Raw genomic sequence first — 24,722 nt, 5'->3', positions numbered from 1 at the left:
TCTCAGGCGTAGGCTGCTTGTCTTTAATCACAGCATTTCCCAGGTGTTTTAGACAAGTTATGCGCCATTTTGGTGTAATTGTCCCACTGAGCCAAGTGGTGGCAGCTGTAGATGTGGATTTCTTGCAGGACAGAGATTCTTGGAAGTGTGGTGAAAATGCTGGTACCTCTGGCCTGAGTGGGCAGCATAGCATAGGCTCACGCTGGTGAGTGGCTCTGAGAGGGTGGGTTCCTGGGAGCAGACATGTTTACAATTGAGGGAGGGAGGTTCCTTGTTGCCCTGACCCACTCCTGCTCTTCCTATGGGACAGGCATCAGTGGCAGCCACAGCTCCCAGCCACCATGTCATCGTATTGTTTAAGGACAACATTCTCATCATCATCAAAGTAGAGGAGGTTGATGGAGAAGAGTTTGTCTGGGACACAGCAGGGGCTGCTGACGCCCGGGGTCAGTTTGAGGGCGTTGATGATGGACTGCACTGTGGCGTGGTTTGTTGGTCTCATGTTCTCACCCAAGGGGAAGGGACAGGATCCTTTACAGTGATACGCGTTGTAGCTTTTCGGGGAGATGATCCATCCTGACCAGCCGATTTCCTCAAAGTCCACGGAGAGGAGTTGTCTCTGGCATGGCAGGAACTGATCCAGCGAGCGGGCATTCCGCGCCCCGCTCACTTCTGGTGCCAGCGATGCAGCCGGGAGGTCTGGAGTCTGAGGGCTCAAATCTGGGGGGGGGGAGTAACAAGATCAGAATAACGTCCTTATTGATCAGACAAACCTGAAGTGAGACGGAAAGCAAGGTAGCAAGTGTGAACCAACCCCTTCCTGCAGCCATTACCAGCCTCGCCATCTAGTCACTCAGCCCCCTTCTCAAAAATCCCAGTGTCAATCTGAATCATTGAGCACTCTGGGACTGAGTCTTCTGTCACTCACCTAGCTTTAAATCAGGAGGGACACCACTCCAGTCCATGGAGTGACAATGGAGATGGGAAGAGACTCAGGTCCAAAGGGTTTGCATCCATCATGGAGCTGACATAGCTTGAGAGAAAGGCAGATACATGCCTAAAGGCTGCATCCATGTCCAAGCCTAGTTCTCTAAAGAGTTTGTTCTGCTGCAGCTCCCTTAACTGTAGAAAGAAACTGCAAACCCTTCATGGTCCATTGTTTGTCCTGGAGCTTTAGGAAGTTAGGAGCACAGGCTTTGCTTTACCAGATCAGAGCACTGGTCCGTCTAGAGTCCTGGCTCTAACTGCGGGCAATACCTCGAGGCAGCCATCCCTGTAATACACCTGGCTAATTCCATGGGGCTGTGTAAGGAGGAGGGATCTGATCCTTTTGATGACCAGCTGAGCCTGAGCGATGACATTTCATTAGCCCATCCCAGCATAATTACAATTGTTATTCTCCAACAGCAGGAAATTCCACTGCTTGATCACTGCCACAAGCTGGAGGGAAGCAGCATTTCTTTTCACTTGTGTTAAATTTGCAGCCACTAATTTAACAGTGATTCCCCTCTCCCATTCCTCTTTCATGGGACAGCATAAAAACAAGGGTCTTTAATACTTTATACTTTGCAGATAACTAGCCACTTCCACCTGAGGCTCCCACAGTGCTTTTCAGGGGCAGGCTGGGGAGAGATTGTTATGCCCATTTCACAGAAGGGGAAGCTGCACAGGACAGAGAATTATAGTTCAGTTCTGCTCTGAGAGAGGACTTTACCCAAATGGCTCAGGAGAGGAGGCAGGAGGGAGTCTGTCTCTGACTCCACGTTGAATCTCCTCAGATTACACATAAAATGATCTCAGCTGCCAAACTTGCCCTGGATCAGAGTCCCGCTGGACTCTCCCCGGCTCCTGCATCGCACCAGTGATGAACCAGAACAAGTGTAGCTGGAATGTGGCTGGTGAGGCATGGAGCCATGGAAGAGTCCAGCCCCCATCCCACAGCTGGCCTGGGCTCTGCATGGGTTAGAAGAGTTCAAAGCAGTGACACTTAGTTTAGTCAGCAGGGCCTAGATCCTCAAGGGTATTTCGGCACCTAACTCCCATTAGATGGAAGTTAGATGCTTAAATACCTTTGCAGATCTGGGCCCAGCAACCATGACTTGGAACGGTGAGTAAGGAAATGATGGCAGCCGCTTTGCAGAGAAGAGCTGCACTTTATTCCCTCATTATTTCATGTGCCCTTCCCCGCAGAGCGTGGGTGGGTTCGCCTGACCTGGGAGGCTGCTGATGGGCAGAGCAGCTCCTCGTCTCCCATCATCAGTGAACAGAACCAGCATGGGCTTCTTGCTTTCATGGTGATCTCTTCCTGATGCAAATCGCACCATGCTGGGATCCACCGGAGCACTTCCCAAGCCGCGGACAGTCACCAGCAGACCATGGTTACTGCTGTCCTCTTCCATCCAGTCACGAACCTGCAAAACCACACAACGGTCAGCATGGCGGTAGCACCTGTGAAGGGACGGAACCCAGCCCCCAGGAAGGCACCATGAGGTACAGACGGGAGAACCTGGGTACCAACAAACCACTGAGGACATCTCCATCCTCAGATTGTGTCAGTCCAGACCCCCTAGCCTCCCCAGTGAAAGGGACAATAAAAGAAAGCCACTGCCAACCCTGCCTGGTGACGGCTATCACACAGACCAGCAGTGGGGAGTGACGCTTACCAGCCCCACTATTCCCCTCTCCTGGGGTTGAGTCCTGCATGCAGCCAAGGGGTACAAGCAGCACACGTGTCCCTCCCCTCGCCTGCGCTGAGCCCTGCAGCCAGGAGAGGAGATGAACCGAGCTTCCCTGAAAACAACTCTGCTTGGGTCTGATCCCAGGTTGGAGCTGGAGCTCCCCAAACACCCCGGACTGCGGCAAGGCTTACGCTGTGCTGTTTATGTGCAGCTCTCAGTGGGTGCAGATCTAGAATCCTGTGACTGTCCCTCTGTAACAAACAGCCCCAAGTGTGGTAGCCCTGGTAGCTCCAGTCCGGGATCAGGGCCCCACTGTGCAAGGTGCTGTACACACGTGATAAAGACCATCCTTATAGCAAAGAGCTCAGTCTAAGGCCCTGATTCCGCTGCTGCAGCATGGAGGATACCCCTGCTTTCAGTGGGCCTCTGCATGGACACAGGGGTGAGTTGCACACTGCCAGCTGCAAGCCTGGAATCAAAGCAATCTACCCTGGAAAGTTAGTCTGCTGTGCCTCTCACCACAGTATGTAAGCTCTTTAGCCACTTAGGAAAGCAGGGCTGTGCCTGACCCCCTTGGTATATTGCATAGTGTTCTCTCTGTCCTGCCCATTTTGCTTTCACTGAAGAGTGACAGGTCTCTCATTGTGTAATGCCCTGGACTGGGAATCTGCTTTGGAAATATGACCTGTTAAAAGCTCTGTGGGACTGTCTCTTTCTGTGTACTTTTGCAGTTCCTAACATAGTGCGGCCATTAGGAGCTACTGTAACAAATAAATAATGGGTAACTGTTTATAGTAAGGTTCCACTTCTACATAGTTCACATAATTTATGATTTATACATGCTTAATACATGTTTTAATAAATGGTTATGCTATGGTTATAGAGTGCAGCAAGCCAATAGGTTCTTAATAGCAATCTGCAACACCTACTGCAGTGCTTAAAAGCACCCATATCACATACTACTCATATCATCATCTGTTAAATGGAACATTCCTATAAAATGTGACCATAATGATGATAACAGTGTGAAATTAAGAGATGTTAAACCCCAGCCCTTGCAGCTCATCATTAGCCCTGCCCTCCCGCTGTGGCTAAAGGTTGCTCTATAAGCAAATGGACACATCGCCTCTCAAACCCTGACAGAGGAAGACAAATAGAAGGCTGCCACATCTCCTTGGTGCCATTTAGTTCTCACATGAGTTACTATTTCTAGAAGATATTGTCTTGTTTCATAATAAACATGGATCTATACAACTGTTTTGTGATATTTAGCACTTTTTTTTACAATGGTTCATATTAAAAATATGTGCATTGCTCTTGGTATCACCCCACAAATGTAGACACTGCGCCAGATGTCACCCTGAAAATATACACATGGAGCCAGGTGTCTCTCCTGAAATGTACACCCTCTACGCTCCACGTACGCAGCAGTGCACCAGACATCACCACACCTCCCAAAAATCAGCAGCATCAGTAGAAGGTTTGGTTTGATTCTGAAAAGTGACTGTGAAAAAAAATGGCATGGTGGGCTCAGCGTTTAGTGTCTCTCTGATTTCAAATCAAGACCGCCCCATTTCCAAGGGAAAAGGTGGTTTGTTCCTGATTGCCATCAGCCCTGCAAACTCAGCCAAGGATCAGTCCTGGTGGGTTCTTTCTGGCTCCTGGAACATCCCGTGGGAGCCTGACCCAAATGGTGGATTATGGATGTGGTGAAGATAACATTCAGCTGCACATCTCAGAGAAAGAACCTACAGCAGGGATTGAGTTAACAGTTCTGCTGCTGCTGCACAAGGCAGACTGGAGCTCGGCTCACTCCTTCTCAGGCACCAACAGGAATGACAAGAACTGGTTTTGATCTGACAAGGCAGCTGCTCAGACTAAAGAAGCTGGTGTGTTTTTACATCATCACTTTCCTGATAATAACTTCACTTCATACTAAATTGTAGCAGAAAGCCAGACTTCTCTGTCCCTTTCTCAGGCTGTGAAGATTATAGCCAGTGCCCTGATATCTGTATTGTAACATCTGGGCTGTCCATATTCACAGCTGCGTTACTCAAGACCACATCTACTCTGATGTTTTAATGGTTCTAGAGGAGCCATTTCAGTACGGTTCAAAAGCAGTTCTGTAAATAAGATTTAAACCCTGCTGATCTGGCTAGTGCAGCCTCAGTGAAAACCCCTGCAAGTCACCTCTATTGATTCAAGAATACAGGTTTGTGAAATGGCTGGATCTGCTGTCAAGGCTGCAGTGTCAAAGGAGGTGGGCTAGCAGCCTCAGCCAACTTTTTCATATGGTTGCACAGAAAAGCCTTTGACAGACATCCCCTCCCCCCTCAGCAGCTGCCACTCTAGGCTGAAGCAGCTGGAGGCCAAGGAAGTGCATTGGAAGCTCCTTTGGTTTAAAGGGGCTGAGGAGGGCAGTTCGCTGACAGAAGGGACAGAAAGGTTTCATTCTTCCTCCCCGTACACATTTGAATTTAGGCTGAAGACACTTACAGCTTGTGTGATGCCAAACACCTCCCAGCCAGAGCCCTGCAAAGTGATAAGTCTGGCTGCCAGCAGCTTCTTCCCTTCAAAGGAATCCAGTTTGTTCTTGTCCAGGACTTGATAGACACTCACCTGGGGATAGTGAATACAAGGTAGTTAGCACCAGGGGCCACCGGAAGAGGAAAATCTCATTGAAAGTCTATGTTTTAAAGGAGAAGAGATGGGGGAAAGTCAAATTAGCCTAGTGAGAAACCTCTGTAGTCTGAGGCCTGGTCTACCCATAAAAATTGCACCAATTTTTTAGAAACCAATTTACTTAAATTGGTGCAACTTATTGTGTGGACACTGAAACTGATTTAAAAGTGGTTTATATTGATTCAGCTTAAGTCAATAAGTATCCAACTTTGGTGAGGTCAGCACGCAAGCCAGGAGCCAAATCCCACTCTCAGTAAATGTCCAGGAGTCACTCCAGATTCATAGTAGTGTCCCTGAGAGCAGAATATGGCCCATGCACTTTCAAAGCAGAAACACATGCACGTCTCATCTCTCCTTACCTGGCAGAAGTGATGTCTCTTGTAGAAAGGTCCCTCAGCCACCTTAGTCCGCAGTCTGAAGAGATGCAGCTCTGCTGTCAGGATCCTCTCGTTCTTAGCCACACTCGATAGGATGAACAGGAAATGCATCTCATCACTGTGAGCTGGACCAAAGGGTCAGATTAGAAACTTTGGTGACCCCAGTTTCAGCCAAACTAAAAAGGAACATTACATGGGCACATTCTAAACGTTCTACTCTGATGCTGCACATCCTCTGGGAGGATGAACTTCATCAGCACATACGGGACACTCTTACTCCAGGCCTCCCCTTGGCTTCTAGGATCCAGACAAGCATCAAGAGCCCTGGAAAACTACACTCAAACTCTAGCAGATCAGACCATTAGAGCAACTGAAGCCACCAAGAGTTCTTACTTTTATCCAAGAAGCTGCGGACGGTGTTTCCCTCCAAGATGTCAGGGTCTTTAGTGATGCCATCAGCTCCTGCTACCGTGTTGTACAGGTCCACCATGTACTGGGGAGGCTGCTTGATATGGTGGGGAGAGCGGGGAGGGTCTTCTATGCCAAATACTTCCAAAAGCCTTCGAAGAGCCTCTGTTCTCATGTCTTCTGAATCCTCCTCTGGAAGGACACTAGGGGGTCTGGGATTGCAGCTTTGCAGCCTGGCAAGCAGCAGCAGCAACAGGAGTCTCAGCATGGCTTTCCTCTTCCAGTCCACCTGCATAACTCCCACCCTCTCTCCAGCAGCACATTTATAACAGTGGGGAGAGATGGAATTATGTCAAATATGCAAATGAGCCATCAGGAAGGGTAAAGAGAGTTAATTGCAGTGCTAACAAGGTGCGAAACTGGGCTACTGAACGCCTTTCAGCAATTAGCCCAGTACACAAGCTGTATGGAGCAGGAAGCCCACTTGTGTACTCTTGTTATTTGAGAGCCAAATGTGGAGGGAAGGGAGCAGGCAGGAAGAGGCACCTGCACTGCTCGCTGTAGTAAACATCCATGTCCATTGTAGAAAGGCACTGGCTGAGCGGAGTTTGCTCTCCATAGGAGACTAACTGCCTTCTAATGATGGCTTTAATGGGGCAAACAGGAGGACCTTTGTGCTCAGGAATTGAACAGCTCTGAGCAAAGGGTGGAGGAAAGGATGGAATGGTCTCTGCCCCTCATGTAGTAGCGGTAAGAGGTGCACCTGACAGTTAAGCAACCATTGTCCAGAGGGATGAGAGATCAAGGCCAAGAGACATTTTTCTAGTGCAAAGTCCAAGCAAGATACTTCAAACCATGGATAACATGGGGATGGGGGGAGGAAAGAGAGGGCAGAGGCAGCAGACTGCCACTAGTCTGAAAACAAATACCTGGACCTCGGGAGAGGCGCCATAGACCAGCCATCTTCAACCATCACCGTTATAACCACCCGGGTGTCTAATCTAGAGCTGTTCTGAGCAGGGTTAGATGCTCAGATGGTTAATGCTGTAGACGCCGCCCCATACTGAATGGACAGAGGGGCTCAATCCCTGTTCCCTGCTGTGAAAACATCTCCTGGACATATGATTGTTGCACTGAACTACCTCCTAACAGCACATCAGTGCTCAGTTGGGACTAGTGGGTCAGGTATTGCTGTGGGACTGCTCTGTCACTACCCTGCTGAGAAGGCACTTGCCCTCCATTTCTCTTCCTACCCTTTGTCTGGCATGTCCACTTCTAATGTATATTCTTTAGGGTGGAGACTGTCACTGCGTGTCTGGACAGTGCCTACCATGGCAGGCTTCAGGTGCTGCCGCAATACGCATGATTAATAAGAACCGTTTGCCAGGCCAGTGAAGTTGATTGAGTTGATTTGCAAGATACATCTCAGGCATGACAGGATGAAAAGCGAAGCATGAGAGCAACTCCAGACTGTGCTGATGAGCTCGTGGCCTTAATGTGAGCTCTTCCCAGCCAAATCTTCCACCATCCATGCCACAAATGGAAAAAATCCCACAGACCCCGGGGAAGCTGCCTCAGTGACACGGGCACTGAGAGGGACAGAGCAGGCAAGGCCCTCCTGGGCGGGGGACAGACATTCCTGATATGGGCAGAGTGAGGGGACAGGTTCAGCCAGCCCTGTCATGGGAGTGGGTGGAGGGGGTGTGGGGGCTCAGCTATTCCTATCATAGGATGTGTGAGCAGGCGAGATCAGCCATTCCTGTCACAAGGTGTGGGGGGGCTCAGCCATTCTTGTCACAAGGTGTGTGTGGGGGCTCAGCCATTCCTGTCACAAGGTGTGGGGGGGGCTCAGCCATTCTTGTCACAAGGGGTTACTGGGGAGGGGTCTTAGCCATTCCTATCATGTGTGTCTGTGTGGGGTGCTCAACCATTCCTATCACGGGGTGGGGGGAGAGGGCTTAGCTATTCCTGTTGCAAAGGGGTGGGGGGGTCAGCCATTCCTGTCACTGGAGCAGGGGGGGCTTAGCCATTCCTGTCATGGGAGGGGTGTGTGCCATTCCTGTCACAGGGGCGGGGTGTGTGTGTGTGTGCCATTCCTGTCACAGGGGTGTGTGTGTGGGAGGGGGGGAGATGTTAAACACCAGTTACTTTCCGACTGCTAATAAATGTTCTGAAGGGGAAGTGGCTGAGGGAAGGAATGGTCCCTGTGCCCCATATACCTGTCGTCCTGCAGAGGAGGCAAGGACTAGGGGCACAGACAAACAGAGCTATTGTTATCTGGTTCATTTAGGCTGAAGGGCCAAATTTTTGGCTGATAAACCAATTTTCAAGGACAGAGTTTGGGTCACAAATTGCCATGGTAACAGATGACAATATACTGGATTTGAAGAGGCAGTTGATATTCACAGGCACCAGGGTAGTTTATTTTGATGGGACAGTTACTGTTTTTGGGAAGCAGTTTCTTTGGGTGAGCATAGCTCATTGAGTCTAGGAACAAAGAGGAGGCAGGGTGCATGTGATAGTTATAGCATCAGAAAGCCCTTGCTAAGAAATAGGATACATTACCAAAATATAGCGTGATTACACTTTGTTTCTGACTGACGCTACAGAGTAGCTGCCATCCTCTAAGTGACAGTTAGCAGGACACACACACTTTCAATATCATTTAACTAAGGCCAAGTCTAGTTGAAAATCCACACCCCTCAGTGATGCAGTTAAACCAACCCAACCTCCAGTATAGACAGCGTTAGGTCAAAGGGAGCATTCTCCAGTTGGCAGAGCTACCCGCTCTCGGAGAGGTGGAGGACCTGCTGACAGGAGAAGCCCTCCTGTTGCCATAGGTAGTGTCTTTACTGAAGTGTTACAGGTGCAGCATTTTAAGTGTGGTGCTGCCCTTAAAAGAAAAGACAATTGATTTTCAAGATCTAAGAGCACAAGTTCTAGGCTTATCTTTTCCATTAACTGCTGTTACATTATTTCTTTGTACTTCACAGTCCAGGCCGGGCAACTGTCACCTGTCCCTCACTTTACTCATAAAGTGATTGAGACAGTGCACAAAGCCATTTTAAACAGAACAGTGAATAGAACCCACATCTTCAACATGAAAGACAGTTACCCCCTCGGACACACTGCTTTTCAGCAGACACCTGCTAAATCTCTGTTCTTGGGTGTTCAATTTGTAATACATTCCTCTCCCACACCCAGGAAGAGAAACCAGGACGCACGATTCTCAGCATTCTACTGCTGTCTAGAAAATATTTGTGCAACCTGTTTGTAAAGTGTGTGCTCTCTGAGCCAGCCGAGGTTTGTGGTGAGGCTATGAAGATCATGCTGCTGACTAGTGTGGAATCGGGGAGCTTGGGGATACCCTTGACAGAATTTCTGTTTCCCTGTTTAGTTAAGGCTATAGCTAACTGTCTCTATCAAACTGGATTTTGCATTTTCTAAAATGTATAAAAAAGTCAAATCAACCTGAAACGCTAGGAATTCGGCAGTATGAGAAAGGATTCACAAGGTCATGTCAGACACAGTCAGGAAGAGAAACTAGCCCCCTCATATAGCACAACCAATAATTAAGCTAAATTAATGTCCTTGTCTATGCGGTTTGTTCAGTGTGCCTACTCCTGCATATCCATCTCTGCTAAGCACAGTGAGACATGCAGATGAATTTTCCTTGTAAATAGTTGTACACAAACACAGGTCTGTGCAGTGAATGAGGCAGGAAGTGTGAAAGAAAAGATGATGAGCCTATGGTTGGTACAATGGACCACAGTAGAACTGGTTTCCATCTCTGTCTCTGCACAGATTTCCTATGTGCTCTTGGATAAGAATTCTTGTAAATTGGTGAGACATGATTTCCCTTTACAAAAACCATGTTGACTATTTCCCAACAAATTATGTTCCTCTATGTGTCTGACAATTTTGTTCTTTACGATAGTTTCATATGAAAAGCAATTGAAAAGATTGGGATTGTGACCTTAGAAGAGAAATGAATACGAGGGGACATAATAAAAGTCTAAAAAATAATAATTTGTCTAGAAAATGTAGATCAGGAGCATCTGTTATCTCTATCACATAACACAAGAACAAGGAGAATTTCAATGAAATTAACACATGGGAAATTCGGAACTGATAAAAGGAAATGCTTTTTCACACAGTGTGTGTTTAACTATGGAACTCATTGAGGCCAAGAATTTAACAAGATTCAAAGAAGCACTGGACATTTATATAGATATCAAGCATATCCAGAGCTATCATAATTCATTATAACATTTTTCAGAAGGGATATATAACCTTCTGCTTCAGGTTTTAAGCCAGTCTGTAATTATTAGAGACCAGGTTGGAGCAGATTATCTCACATCTGCTACCAGGGGGTTCTTAGTTACACCTTCCTCTGAAGCATCTAGAGCTGGCCCCTGTCAGAAACAGGATACTGGACTAAATGGACCTCAGCTCTGATAGAATCTGACAGTCCTTATGTTCCTGCTTTCCTTTGTAAGTTTGCACTTCAATTTTTCTTGTAACGCTAGCGAGCGTTGTCAGGGCTACGCATGAGAGCAGGGAGCTTAACTGAGTATTTCTTGTTTTTTGTAAGTCTGAGTCTGAGGTTTTGACGTGCCTTGTTCTGGAAGGGTCTGGGGAAAAGATGGCACTGTGTGTGGAAGGACCTTAACCTTTCGTAACTAATACATAATACATACAGCCATAATAAACCAAGGGCATCCTTTTCTGCCCAGGTCTGTGTCACCTATTACCAGGAATTACAGCTTGGTTGTGTGTGCACAAAGCAGCAATAGTCTTAGGATCAATGCATTATCCAGAATCCTACAACACACAAATGATGCATCCCCCTGCTGTGTTAAAGGAAGCAGCGTCTTGCACCCATTAGTAAACTGCCACTATGAGTGGCACATCGGCACACACACAATGAGGAGAAAGAATTAAGGAGAACAGCAACAAAACCATTCTGCCAAAACCACATGTTTAAGCCCCTGGGTAGAAGTTAGGGGACAGGCACAAAATGGGAATTACCAGATAGCATCTCCCTCTTCCCAATCTTGGGGCAGATGAAGATGGTGATGGAGGAGCACCATGCAGGAATGACAGGCTAATGCATTTTTTACCTGGACTGGTAAATTTTTGTGGCACTTCTGAGAGGTTGACTTAGATTAACAGTGGGTAGGAATTCAAAAGGCAAACATACATTGGTATATTTGGCTAAAATTGTCAGACCTATGCCTAGAACTGGACTCCTAAATCTCTATGAAGGAACCTAAATAAAAGTGACCTGATTTTCCCAGGCATCATTCAATTCAGTGTCTTCCACACCTTTGAAAATCTGTCCACTTCCTAAGGCTTTAGGAACCTAACTTTAGGTAGCCACTTTGGAAAAATTGGGGGCCTGGAGAAAAAGAACCCAAAGCACAGATACTGAACAGGAGGGAGATGTATGGGACGCATTAATGCAAAAAGAGACCAAAGTGTGATTATGGACAACAAATTATATAGGATTTTCATCTAATCATAGAACTGTAAGGAAATGCGAGAGATCAAGTCCAGCCCCCTGCACAAAGGCCGGACCAGGTAAACCTAGAGCATCCCTGGGCAACCTTGTCTTAAAAAATCTCCAATAATCCTCCTCAGAAGCCTGCTCCAGAGCTTAACTGCTCTTATCGTTAGACATTTTTTCCTAATATCTACCTAAATCCCCCTTGCTGCAGATGAAGCCCATTACTTCTTGCCCTACCTTCAGTGGACATGAAGAATAATTGGTCACAGTCCTCTCTATAACAGCCCTTAGCATATTTGAACACTGTTATCTGGTCTCCCCAAGTCTTCTTTTCTCAAGACTAAACAAGCCAATTTTTAAAAACCTTTCTTCATACATCAGGTTTTCTAAACATTTTGTCATTTTTTGTAGCTCTCCTCTGGACTCTCTCCAGTTTGTCCACATCTTTCCTAATGTGTGGTGCCCAGAAGCTGACACAGCGCTCCAGCTGAGCACTCAGTATTTCTCAGTGAGATAGGGAAAAACCTCTGCAGGCAGCAGCAGCAGCAACACACAAAAGTTGACTATTTCCAGGGATATGTGTTGCATTTTGGTTCATGACTAAGGCTCCCCACCTGCAAGCACATATACTGAAACTTTACATATATGAGCAATTCTATTGACTTTAGTGGAGCTGCTCATATAGATGCAAAGTAAAGCATAAGTGTTTGCAGGATCATGCCTTAATTCATATTTTTATTTATTATGTGTGTTGTTTTAGCTCCTAAAGGCACCAGTCAGAGATCAAGGCCCCATTGTGCTAGGCACTGAATATATAGAGAACTAAAAGATAGTCTCTGCCCCAAACAAGATAAAATATGACTACATCTACCTAAAGAGCAAAGGCCCAGGGTACCAGAAAAATGAAAGGAGCTGCAGTGGCTCAGGATAGACTGCCAAAGCAGATCAACTTCCATTTTCAATGGAAATTTAGGTCTGTTTCAGGAAATGGGGAAAGATTAGACCCAATTCTTAATTTGCCTGAATTGATTTTCCCACCCCGAGTTATATACGAAGAATATTAAAGCAATTGTCTATTATACCCTCACAGCATCTACGTACACAGGAGAGCTGGGAAATTGTGCAAAAATGTTTTGCAAAAACTCATTCAAATTTTTCATTGAGTTCGTTTCAGCTATGTTCCTGGCCCTTTTGTTATCACGTTCTACGAACATTTCTGTGACATGAGTTTTTATGGCACATTTATGGCAAGTTTTGTTGACATGAGTGTTTATGGCACATTGAAATAGTCATAGAAAGAGAATTTAAAATTCAATTTCCAGGAGTACTCATATGCTCTCTATTTGAACAGTAACCAAGCAGGATGATAAACAGCATCTACTAAAATTAAACTTTAAAAAAAAAACAACGGGTAATTGCACCTGAGTTTTAAAGAAGTTGGCTGAGACTCCTGGACAATTGATATTTTTAAAGTGTAGCTAGCCTGGGCCTTGGCTACACTGGCGCTTTACAGCACTGCAACTTTCGTGCTCAGGGGTGTAAAAAAACACCCCCCTGCGCGCTGCAAGATACAGCGCTGCAAAGCACCAGTGTAAACAGTGCCACAGCGCTGGAAGCACGGCTCCCAGCGCTGCAAGCTAAACCCCATCAGGATGTGGAGTACGTGCAGCGCTTTGAAGTTTGAAGTGTAGCCATACCCTTAGAAATATGCATGATAGTGACAGACTCAAGGAGCTCAATTTATTTAGCTTCACAAAGAAAAGGTTAAGGGGTGACTTGACTACAGTCTATAACAGGCCTGCACAACATGTGGTGTCCAGGCTGCATGCGGCCCACGTGGGCTCACTGTGAGGCCTGTGGGCAAGCGGCGGGGTGGGGCTGCTGGGTTCACCCCCTGCCCTGCCTCACAGCCCCGCTCACGCGCGCTGCGCTCCAACCCCTAACAGCCAGAACTGCACGTGTCTCCGTCTCCCACTCCCTGCACCTGGCATACGGGGGGTGCGTCACTTCCGGGGCCTGCTGAGGTGGGAAGTGCTGGGCACGAGGCAGAGCCGGTAAGTGCGGAGTGAAGGGAGGGGGACTGGGCCGAGACCCCCCCCAAGCCACTCCCTTTGGTTGGGGGCAGGACGGCTACTGCGCTGGTTGGTCCCAGGGCGGCCTCCGTAGTGATGGGGGCCGGGGGGGATTGAACTGTCGGTGGGCAACCAGGAAATCCCCAAGGGAGACGTGTGTGTCTCTGTGTCTGTGTGTTGCACCTGCCCTGCCCGACTGCTGTCCCTATCACACTGTCCCCGCCCACTCTGCCCCGGGCTCCCTGCGGCCCCTGTGTTTATATGTTGGACAGTCACATCCAAAACTCCACCAGAGAGGTCCTTTGGGGCTATCTGCCTGTCCCAAGTCCGGATAAAGGAGGAGGGTTGGGCGTGGGGCTAGCAACTCCACCCATTTAAAAAAAAAAAATCAACCTGCTACAGAAACGCCAAAAAGAGAGACAACAGAGACTTTTACCCTGGAAAAAGAAGGGTCTTCAATTCGACGCTGCATGACGCTGGGTGGTAAAAGCCATGAGGAAGCCACTAAGCCGATTACCCTTCTTGCAACCAGGAACGAATGGCCCAGGATAGAGGACTCTGGAGATGTGCTGTTGGCGGCCCATACCCCGATTGGGGTGATGGGCATGAGTGAGTGAGTGAGTCACATCCAATCCCTTCACACTGCCCCCCTTTCCCCTCCCCTTATTTCATGGGTGGACGACGAGCTGAGCTGGCTGGGCGGGCAGTGGCGGAGAGGCTTTATACTTGTGGGGGGTGAGGAGGTGAGCGGCGAGTTGGTAGCTGGAGGGGGCCATCCATTTTCAGTATTTTAATTTTTGGTACCGCTGTGTGCAGTAATATGGGGGGGGAGTTCGGCGGCGCTGGGACTGTGCGTTTTGGCAGGGCCAAGGGGGTTCGGCCCTCAGCTGTTTTCTTTGGAGTAATATGGCCCTCGCCGCTTTACACGTTGTGCAGGCCTCGACTAGATGATCAGAATGGTTCCTTCTGGTCTTAAAACTTCACAGCAGATGGCTGGGGGACGTACAGGTTCAGGGAATTGCCCAGGCAGCCTCTGCAAGCTGCTCTGCCCTCATCACAGAGGCTGCACTTTAGCTTGATGGAGGAAGTGACGGAAGGGTTAAATGATGGGAGAACACTGGACTGTTCTCTTCAACCACCTGGAGTCAGCCAACAACTCTGCTGAAGGACCCTCCTGAGTGTGCTCTCACCGCTGGCTGCAATGTCGGGCAGCTCCTTAAACCTTCAGTCATCTCCCCAGTGGAAGTGACTAAGCAGCAGCCGGCAGCCTGCTCTCCTCTCCTTACAGCCCCGGGACAGGCTCTCACAGGGCTGGCATGGGCAGAGTGGTTCTCCTCGCATCTTTCATCTTCCCCACATCACAGACTAGACTGACTGATCTGAAATTGGATCCTCTCATGGCCAGGCAGTTTGTGGGGTGCCTGGCCCATCTGAGCCCCCTGCTGGGCTGCACTCAGGGGCGGCTCCAGGCTCCAGTGCGCCAAGCGTGTGCTTGGGGCGGCATGCCGCGGGGGGCGCTCTGCCAGTCGCTGGGAGGGCGGCAGGCAGCTCCGGTGGACCTCCCGCAGGCGTGCCTTCGGAGGGTCCGCTGATCCCGTGGCTTCAGTGGAGCCGCAGGACCAGTGACCCTCTGCAGGCACGCCTGTGGGAGGTCCACCAAAGCCGCGGGACCAGCGGACCGGCAGAGCGCCCCCCGCGGCATGCCGCCATGCTTGGGGCAGCAAAATGTCTAGAGCCGCCCCTGGCTGCACTGTACAAGGGATTAAGGTTTAATGGGATTAGGATAATGTTAAAGTCTCCTTTGAAAATCTGTGTCTATAATTTATTCTAATCCAATGTAACAAGGGTGAGAGGGCTTCTAATTATCCAGAATACACAGGGAGATAATTACAAGAAATTTGAGTAGCTTTTAGTTAATTGGCAGAAGGAAACTATTCAGATTCTTTCCTTCCTCTGCACATTTCTCCATTGCCAAGGCCAGGGCTGTTTGTAATACAGAACAGTGTGGGGCTGGAACTGCTCAGACACCAAGAATGGGAAATGTCCAGATGAGCCTCTGCTCCAACACATTCCCCTGGCTCCCCTCCCCCATTCCTACTGCCTCCCCAGTCCTGCTCCTTTTGCATCCCCCACTGCTGCTTCCTCTCCCCTAATTCCTCCTTCCTCTGCCTGCCTCCTCCACTCCCTGTGTCTCTGTGTGTTATGGGGCATTATCCATGTTGTTTCATTTCAAGCATATTTTGTAGGTGAGTGTATCTTTGTAAAAACGAAAGGATGACAAAGGTGCTGGATCCTGGTGGGGTCAGTCCTGGGAAGGCCCCCTAGCTGCGCAGCTGAACTGTCTCTCGGCTGTAATGCACTTTGCCTGTTTTCACAGGACATGCAGACAGGTGTGTTTGACATGCAATTGTTCACATAGAACAAGTGAGAGAAGAAGACTGAGGCACATCAAAGCCCTCTTTAGCCTGTTTAGGTTCTGGCTCTTACAAGGCCATATTCTGGCTTTGAATACACATGGGCTCCCACTGGAGTCCTTAGGAGCCGCAAATGCTCCCCAGACACAGACTATGGCCCGCAGTGTTTATTAAAAAGCTGCAAAACATTCTGGAGATAGTTAATTTCCACACAACCACTGTTTAAAATACCTTTAATTTATAAAATAGCCTTCTCTCATTTACATATAGTACAGACAGTCTGGCAGAGGGTGGGCATGGCAGGACAAGGTGCTATTTGCATTATCCCTTCCATGTGCCCTCCCTGGAAGCTGCAATCCCTCCCTCCCCCAAGTCTCTAATAACTCCCACATTTACACTTCTGGATGGCGAAGACGGTGCGGATGTTGCCACTGCGGCTCTTGAATGTGTATGTGTCGTACTGGTGAGGGACACAATGGCTGGAGGCACCTTCCGCCCGAACCAGGCATTTCTCTCCATTCTGCGAATCCCTGCAGTTAAAAAACAAAAGCACAGACTACCCAGATGCAGAGAAGAGGTAGCACTCTCAGTCTGCCCAGGGATATGGGTTCATAGCTCATGTCCTGTCACAAAGCTGGGCTCACAACTCGTGTCTGGTCTCTGAAGCAAGCCTGGGTTCACAATTATTATTTGTATTGTGGTATTACCTAATAATAATGCCCAGCCCTCATACAGAGCTTTTCATCAGTAGATCTCACAGCCAGTTACAAGGGAAGTATCATTTCCCCATATTTCACAGATGGGGAAACTGAGGCACAGAGAAGTACATTGACTGGCTCAAGGTCGCTCAGCAGACTAATAGACTCATAGACTTTAAGGTCAGAAGGGACCATTATGATCATCTAGTCTGACCTCCTGCACAATGCAGGCCACAGAATCTCACCCACTCACTCCTGTAACAAACCCCTAACCTATGTCTGAGTCACTGAAGTTGTCAAATTGTGGTTTGAAGACCTCAAGCTGCAGAGAATCCTCCAGCAAGTGACCCATGCCCCATGCCGCAGAGGAAGCAGATTCAGGAATAGAACCAAGTCTTCTGAGTCCCAGTCTAGTGCTTTTCCCACTAGGCTACATTGTCTCTCTGCCTAGGAGCCCCCGTCGTGGACCAGGACCCTATTGTGCTAGGTGCTGTACAAACACAAGAAAAAAGGATGGTTCCTAACCCAAAGAGCTTACAGTCAGCAGCATGTAAAGAGACATTACAAGGAGGACAAAGTAATAGTAATAGTACCAAGAAACTATTTTTAAACACCCAGAGAAAGCATTAGCAAACTGCACAGAAGACTCTAGACAGTGGGGGTGGAGAGTGGTTAGGCTGCTCTCAACCCAGAAGTGGAAAGATGGGCTTGGAGCATCTGCCAATTTAGATTCTGTTTGATGCTCTCTCACAGGGGCCTTGGTTGAGCCATTTCAGCTTTCTGTGTCTCAGTTTCCCCATCTGTAAAATGGGGATCATTTATTTATTGTTGCTTATTTGTTTCCATTTGTGCCTTTCAGAACTCCCTAGGCATGGTGCAATACTAAAACAAACTGTAACCAAATACATGTCAACAGGCAGTGAAAGACAGCTGTTCTCATCCTCAGACAAGTTCTGATCGCACCAAACTCAAAACAAGCAACACCACTGCCCATTTCCCAAACCTCACCCTCCCAGACAAAGCCTAGAACAACAGGTGAGTTTGCAGCATATCAGAAAGATGATCAAATCCAGGCTCTGGTATATCAAGGGAGAAAGTGAATTTGAAAACCAAAGACTGTCACCATAAATACCCTGTTACCAGCCCCGTCTCATTTGAACCAGCTGTAGATTTGGGATGTCTGCAGACTAGGGACATCTATGGAGAGCAGTGGAAGGGAAAAACATTCCACAGGGAGGGCACATCACCATGCTGTGACTTCTATGGGCAGAGAAGGCAATTTTGGCCACAGATAGTAGGGCTGTCTTTCCATCACTGCCATAGTGTCTGCAATCAGATCCTGGCTAGCTTTGGTGTCCAACAAGAAGGATGTTGATAAACTGGAGAGTGTTCAGAGAAGAGTCACGAGAACACTTAAAGGATTAGAAAACCTGCCTTATAGTGTTAATCTCAAGGAGAAAGGTAGAACATGATTCAATGGCTGGAAATTGAAGCTAGGCAAATTCAGACTGAAAATAAGGTGTATATTTTCAATGGTGAGAGTAAATAACCATTGGAACAATTTATCAAGGATCATGGTGGATTCTCCATCACTGACAATTTTTAAATCAGGACTTGGATGTTTTTCTAAATGATCTGATCTAGGAATTATTTGGGGGAAGTTCTATGGCCTGTGCATTTGGCTGTCTGATAGAACAAGAAAGCTTACAAGTTCTTTGTCCAGGTTCTTATAGTGCACCTGCTGCTTGCTCGAATCTCATGACATTGCTAGAAATAACAATGTGGGATGTGAATTTAAGAAAGACAAGTGAACTGAATGCAAAATATATTGGTGCAGTTACCTACCAAACTCTGAGACACTGGAGCCCAACAACAATGGTAATACAGTACTAACTGGCAACTGAATGAAAATGACAGACCCCTTGGAGGCAGCTTGGATGCTGACTTTACACTCATTCAGTTGCATTCAGGTCAATGGAGATACATGGATATAAGTCTGTGCAGAATTTGTCCTTCATTCTGTAGGGAATCTGCATGTTTAGAGGACTGTAGCTAACCCTCCTGTAAGGGGAGGGGCTGTATGTGAACAGCTGTGCTTACCTAAGCAGGCAGTGATTCCCTGAGGTGCAGCTCCCCAAGCACCGTCCCACATCAATTTCCTGAAAAGATTTGCAAAACAAAGACATGAAAATCACTTGCAAGACCCTGCCGATAAACGCCCAAAGGACAGCATTCCAGCTACTTGACAGTAAATCCTGCTTGTGGAGCAGTGCTGTGTCCTGATCCTGGCTACATGCAAGGGGTTATTTTAACCCATCTTTAACTAACGGAGAGTACTAAGTCCGGTAAAGGATGCAGCTTTCATTGGGTCAGAGGTACTTTAAAGATAAAGTCACATTAAACATTTGACTGAATTTTTTTGCCCAAGAAAATAAAATGTATTGCTTTATAACTGAGTTTGGGAAATAAGACCTGGGCAATACACAGATACTGTACTGGTGTAACTATTTCAATTAGATGTGTGACTTTTTAATGAAATAATTATACCAGTACAACCCATAGTGCGGGCCCACTTATGCTGGTATAAATTTGCTTATACCAACATAACCTATTGCCCTTAACTGCATAGTAATAGCCATACTGGTATAGAGCACCCTTAAGGCAGTTTAATGTGCATCCACACAAGAGTGGGAATTGTATGCTTATGTATGGCTTATAGTTAAAGCAATACAACTCTTTTAGAGCCGCATCTAATTGACCAACCTTCAGTCGCTCCTCTCTGTCCCCAGCAGAGTTGTGTATGATTTCATAATAATATTCCACATAGGAAACCCGATAGCAGGTTTCTTTCATTTCACAGTTTTCCAGAGTTTGAACCACCTCAACACCATTTGGGCTTTTGATCAGAACACTATCAAACTTTGTAGGTGCACAGAAGAGTCCGCCTGAAAGAGAATGAGAGTTTAATTTAATTTAGGGCCCAGTCCTGAGGCCACTGCATGTGCAGCATTCCTGCTGAGCATCTTCAACATGAGTTCTATGTACAGAGAAGCTGCAGGATCAGGCCAGAATCATGCAAAGTACAACATGGAAAGTGCTCACTTTCTAGGTGAAGAGCTGGTCTCTCAGTTAGCAAGCCCTGGGCACACTTTTTGCCAACTCGAGCCACTGTTTTGATTTTTATGTTGCTCTCTTGGTGATTTCACTGCACATGGCAGTGATATTGTGCTAGATGCAGACATCATGCACCCAACAGACAGGCCCTTCTCCAAGGACCAAATCCCAAAGTCCAGTCTTCGAAATCAGTTCGAGTTATGTCTGAGGAAGAGCTGCAAGACTTAGACCCAATGAATATTTAATAATTGTTTAAAAATAATATATTAATGGCCGAGCTACCAACAGGTCTAGGGAAGAAGAGAATTTACTTTTACGTCGTACAGGAAGCCAGAGCCCTTTGCAAAGGAAAGGATTGTCCTCAGAGCTACTTTGAGGAGTTGGGTAGCATAGTAGCATATTGTGATGTTCGATTTTTCTGGATTGCCTTTTGGATTTGATTAGCTCGTCTCCTCATGACCCCCTGCCTGAGCTGGCAGACATCACTTTGATGTCACATCTGCTTCACACTTTCACTTTGAATCTTAGTGTTGAACACTTCCTGCTCTTCCATGAGTTTTCACTCTTATTTTCACACAGGTCTGACAGACACTAGCTCATTGAGGTGATGAACGTTCTCCGGTGAGGTTGGTAAATAAGGATGAAGGTCCCTGTTTTACAGGTGGAGGAGGGTGGCTAGGTGATACAGCAAATAAGAATCAGACCCAGGAGTCAAACCGTAGTTCTCTGGCTTGCAAGTTGAGCTCCCCCAGCCCTTCAAGCAAGTCATTCAGCCTTTGTGACTGCTGTAAAGAGGGTGTGAGAATACTTTGTGCTTTTCCAGCTGTGCATCTCCAGGCACTTGACAACACAGGAAAGGTGTCATTGGCCTAAATGTTCGAAACTGACCAGTGATCAGGTGCCCAGCAGCAGATGCCTGGAAGGGGCCAGACTTCCAGAGGGTGAGTGCTCAGCACTGTTTGGAAACTGGGCTCCCTCAAGGTGTCTCAATTTGGGCATCCCAAATCTCTGGTTATTTCTGAAAATTGAGAACTATTGGTGGATTTTCAAATCTGCCTCCAGGATTCTGAGGCCAAATTCATCCAATGGGAACTGGTGTCCACATCCTTTGTGCAACTTTGAAAATCTTAGCCCAGACATTATTGTCACTTTACAGATGCGAGACAGAGAAAGGGAAGTGATTTGAGCTGACACAGGAAGTCAGAGGCAGAGCCAGGAAGGGAACCAGATCTCCGGAGTCCCACCCCTGGGCTTTAACCACTAGATCCTTCCTCACATACCCCACTGTCTCCTGTGTGGGAACAAAAGACATTTTAAGTAGAGAGAGACTCTGCTACACTCAGTCTCCCACACCCCATTCCCCCAACCACATATGGTTTCCTGAGGGAAAGAAAAGCCTCCACTGAGCTTGGAGACTAGGGCCTAATCCTTCCAGCCCTTACACCTGTGCAATTTGCATATACAATACTTCCACTCACTGTAGTGCTGCATTATTTAGTTCTTAGTTGGCTGTGTCCTACCAGATCACACACGTGCTGTACTGCTGGAGGAGGCCGACATGCTACGCATGCCCTCTCTGTTCAAGGACTCTGAACAGCACGCACAGTTCACATCCAAAGGTCCCTAATCATGCCATTGGCTTTGGACCAGATTTTTAAAGGCATTTAGGCATTGCTGAACTCAGCATTGCAGTACCTAGCTGATTTAGGAGCCTAAACAAGCCTGTGGGATTTAGGCACAAAAGGAATTTAGCCTATGATATTTAGGCACTTAGGGATCTAAATCCCATTTGCAGTCAATAGGATTTAGGCCCCCTAAGTGCCTAAATGACTTTTCAAAATGAGATTTAGGCTCCTAAATTAGCTAGGCATTGCAACGCTGAGTGCAGCAATGCCAACATACCTTTACAAATCTGGGCCTTTCTCTTCTAAGGGCTTGTCTACACTACGCAGTGTGTGTAAATGTTCTCTGTCAGTATTTTGTCAGCACTTTTCCAGCCCCACAAGTGGCGTTAGCTTTGCTGGCAGGAGAGCCGCGTTCACACTGCCACTTGCATCAGCAAAACTTTTGTCTTTCCCTGGGGGGCTTTTTTAAGTACCTGTGAAAAAGAAAAGTTTTGTCGACAACGCCACAGTGTAGACAAGCCCTAAGTTTCTCTGGACTTATTTCTGTGCTGCTGCTGTTTGCGTATCTCATACTTGGAGAGTGGATCTTTGTCCCTCTCTAGGGGCTGGTCCGCATAAGATATTTATTAGTAGAGCTAATCAAAAACCTTCTGATGGAAAATTTGACAAAACTGAAAGGTTTCATGAAATCCTATCAATTTCAACAAAATTTTCAACAGGAAGTTATTTTAATAATTTGTTTAGACTTTATCATTTCAACTATATTTGGTGATAAGGTATGACAGAAAAGTCAAAACGATGAAGTTCAAATGAAACTTTTCAACCTCATTGAAATGAAATGTTTCAAGAAAATAGTTTTGATGTGTCTGAAACATTTTTTGCAATTTTTGTTTTATGGAAATTCTGTTTCCTGAAGAGCTCTGCTCATGTGTCTGCTTCTGCTCACAGCTGACGGACTGGATTGTTGAAGTCCAGTAGCAGAAAGTAAGGTTTTAGCACTGAAGGTTACAAGTTCAAAGCTGGATGTCACTCCAGGTAAAGTATCAGGCCCGCCAATGGGGGGTGGCAAAGAGGCAACTGCCTAGGGGGCCAGGCGATTTAAAAGGGCCTGAGGCCCCTTGCTTCCGCCGCTGCTGCAGTTGTGGCAGTGGCTGGGAGCCCCGGGCCCTTTTAAATCGCAGGGCCCACTCTGCAGAAGCGGCAGGCTGGGGAAGTCAGTGGCTGCTCTGTGCTGCCTCTGCAAGGAAACGCCTCCTTTCTGCCGTGGGAACCAGCGCCATGCAGATAGGGCTGATTGGGGCCCCGGGGGATGGGATCGCTCTGTGCTCCCAAGCTTCAGGTGTTCTGCCCCCTAGGACTGTTCTGGGAGGGGGGATCCCTGCTCTGCACTGGCTCAGCAGGGCCAGTGAGTGCGGCTGGGGGGCAGGTCATGGGGAGTGGGTCTGTGGGGGGTTCTTGGCTGTGAGGGGGTGGAGGGCACTGGGCAGTGGGGGAGTTTTGTGTGTTTTGTAGTGCTAGGCAGTGGGGGGGTTGTTGGGGGGTGCAGTGCAGTGGGGGTGGCCTGTGTGTGTTGGGGTGCTGGGCAGTGGGGAGGTCTGTGTAGGGTACCAGGCAGTTGGGGTGGGGCTGTATGTGGGGGGCACCCAGCAGGTCTGGGGGAGGCTGAGCATAGGTAGTTGGGGGGTGTTGGGTGAGGGGACTCTCTGGCACAGCATGGGCCCATCCCAGAGGGGAACGGACACACTGGCCTGTTTGTAAATAGTGCCCTGCACTGGGCTGGGCAAAGCAGGGCCTCCCCCTCCATGCCCTGCCCCATTGCCCCTGGCTGGCTTCTCGCTCCAGATACTGACCTCCCCGCACCATGCTCCATTGCCCCCATAGGGGCCCACAAATATGTTTGGCACCAGGGCCACAAAAAGTTAATCCAGCCCTGGCTCCTAGATGGGCACGGGGTGGTACCGGCAGCAGGGAAGGCAGCCGGACGGGCACATCCCTTTCTAGGGGGCCCATTGACCGTTCTGCCCTGGGGCCCGGAATTACTGTCCGCAGGCCTGTAAAGTATGAAGTAAACTGCACCCTTCTTATTTCAATGTGATGTTAACTTTGAAACCTAACTAGCAACTGTTTCCCTGCTGATTGTTCTAGCAGGATCATTCACCTACTGTGCTCATCCCTCAAACCAGCCTCTAGCTATGTCAACACTGCACTTCCAGTAAAACTTTTGTCGCTCAGGGATGTGAAAAAAAACACCCCTGACCGACAAAAGTTTTAATGATGAAAAGCACTGATGTGGACAGCACTTCGTTGGCAGGAGATGCTCTCCCAGCAACGAAGCTACTGCCCCTCGTTGGAGGTGGTTTTATTTTATCACCGGGAGAGCTCTCTCCCAGTGACAAGGAGCGGCTACACTGCATGCTCTGCAACAGCGCGGCTGCAGTGACACGGCTGCAGTGACACAGCTGCCCTGTTGTAAGGTGTGCAGGGTAGACACAGCCTGAGTCCCTTCTCAGGCACCATGAACCCCATTGGTCATAACCTCTATCCTCCTTGGATCCGCCTCCCACAAGTAAGGTTCTGCATTCTGAATCCGAATCCTTCCTGTGTCGTCAAACATCACTTAGGGCACAAAGTCACTTTAATTCTGGAATAATTGTGTGCTCACAAAGCAGGCTAATTATTCCAGAATAAATTCTAGAACAGAATGTCTCCACCGCCAGTTATTTCATAAGAGTTTATTCCACAATAGCTCTCCTGGCCAATTTCCCCAGGTAGACAAGCCCCTAGGATTGTTTACCTCTTTTCTGCAGCTGTGTTCTAAAGTGAGGGTTTCCAGGATCTTTTCCACAGTAATCCTCACTCCCATATACTTACACCTGACCATTGTTCCATTTAGTGCATATTTCCCAGACAAGTTCATTGCTACTATTCCAATTATTTGGTATTTGTCTCTGGTTAAATGCATTAGTCACCTACTGCCCACTCCTTTGCAAGCTGGGTGCACTGTTCATCACTGTAAAGAGGATAAGACTGAGAATATATTATTGCCCTTATATAAATCCATGGTATGCCCACATCTCGAATACTGTGTACAGATGTCCTCACCTCACCTCCTCACCTCAAAAAAGATATTCTAGCACTAGAAAAG

The 24,722-nt window shown here is 47.7% G+C and overlaps 2 protein-coding genes across 2 annotated transcripts in view; both read right to left on the bottom strand.

The window, feature by feature from the left end:
• Positions 1 to 313: 313 nt before the first annotated feature.
• Positions 314 to 6,440, bottom strand: LOC115638770 (bone morphogenetic protein 2-like). The gene is made up of 5 exons (XM_030540750.1): positions 6,131 to 6,440; positions 5,720 to 5,862; positions 5,175 to 5,297; positions 2,213 to 2,411; positions 314 to 720 (listed from the first exon to the last, which is right to left on the bottom strand). Exons 1-5 carry the CDS (start codon positions 6,438 to 6,440, stop codon positions 314 to 316), a joined length of 1,182 nt encoding a protein of 393 aa, XP_030396610.1.
• A 9,930-nt stretch (positions 6,441 to 16,370) lies between these two features.
• Positions 16,371 to 24,722, bottom strand: part of POLE4 (DNA polymerase epsilon 4, accessory subunit) — a 38,251-nt gene continuing 29,899 nt past the window's right edge. The window contains exons 7-9 of the mRNA XM_030540812.1: positions 19,602 to 19,783; positions 18,939 to 18,997; positions 16,371 to 16,670 (exon numbers count right to left, since the gene is read on the bottom strand). Coding sequence (XP_030396672.1) covers positions 16,517 to 16,670; positions 18,939 to 18,997; positions 19,602 to 19,783 — 395 coding nt within the window. The 3' untranslated portion in view covers positions 16,371 to 16,516. The remainder of the gene's footprint in view (positions 16,671 to 18,938; positions 18,998 to 19,601; positions 19,784 to 24,722) is intronic.

The sequence above is a fragment of the Gopherus evgoodei genome, chromosome 22, assembly GCF_007399415.2.
Source record: "Gopherus evgoodei ecotype Sinaloan lineage chromosome 22, rGopEvg1_v1.p, whole genome shotgun sequence".
NCBI classification, from domain to species: Eukaryota; Metazoa; Chordata; order Testudines; family Testudinidae; genus Gopherus; species Gopherus evgoodei.
This window is presented reverse-complemented; position numbering and strand designations above follow the sequence as displayed.

What these genes read in the sequence shown, in the direction of transcription:
- LOC115638770 (XM_030540750.1), bottom strand. Translation starts at nt 6,440, where the DNA reads ATGCAGGTGGACTGGAAGAGGAAAGCCATGCTGAGACTCCTGTTGCTG. An exon ending in AGAGACATCACTTCTGCCAG is followed by an intron (nt 5,298 to 5,719) that starts GTAAGGAGAGAT and finishes CACTATCCCCAG; the next exon opens with GTGAGTGTCTATCAAGTCCT. An exon ending in TGTTTGGCATCACACAAGCT is followed by an intron (nt 2,412 to 5,174) that starts GTAAGTGTCTTC and finishes GTGGTTTTGCAG; the next exon opens with GTTCGTGACTGGATGGAAGA.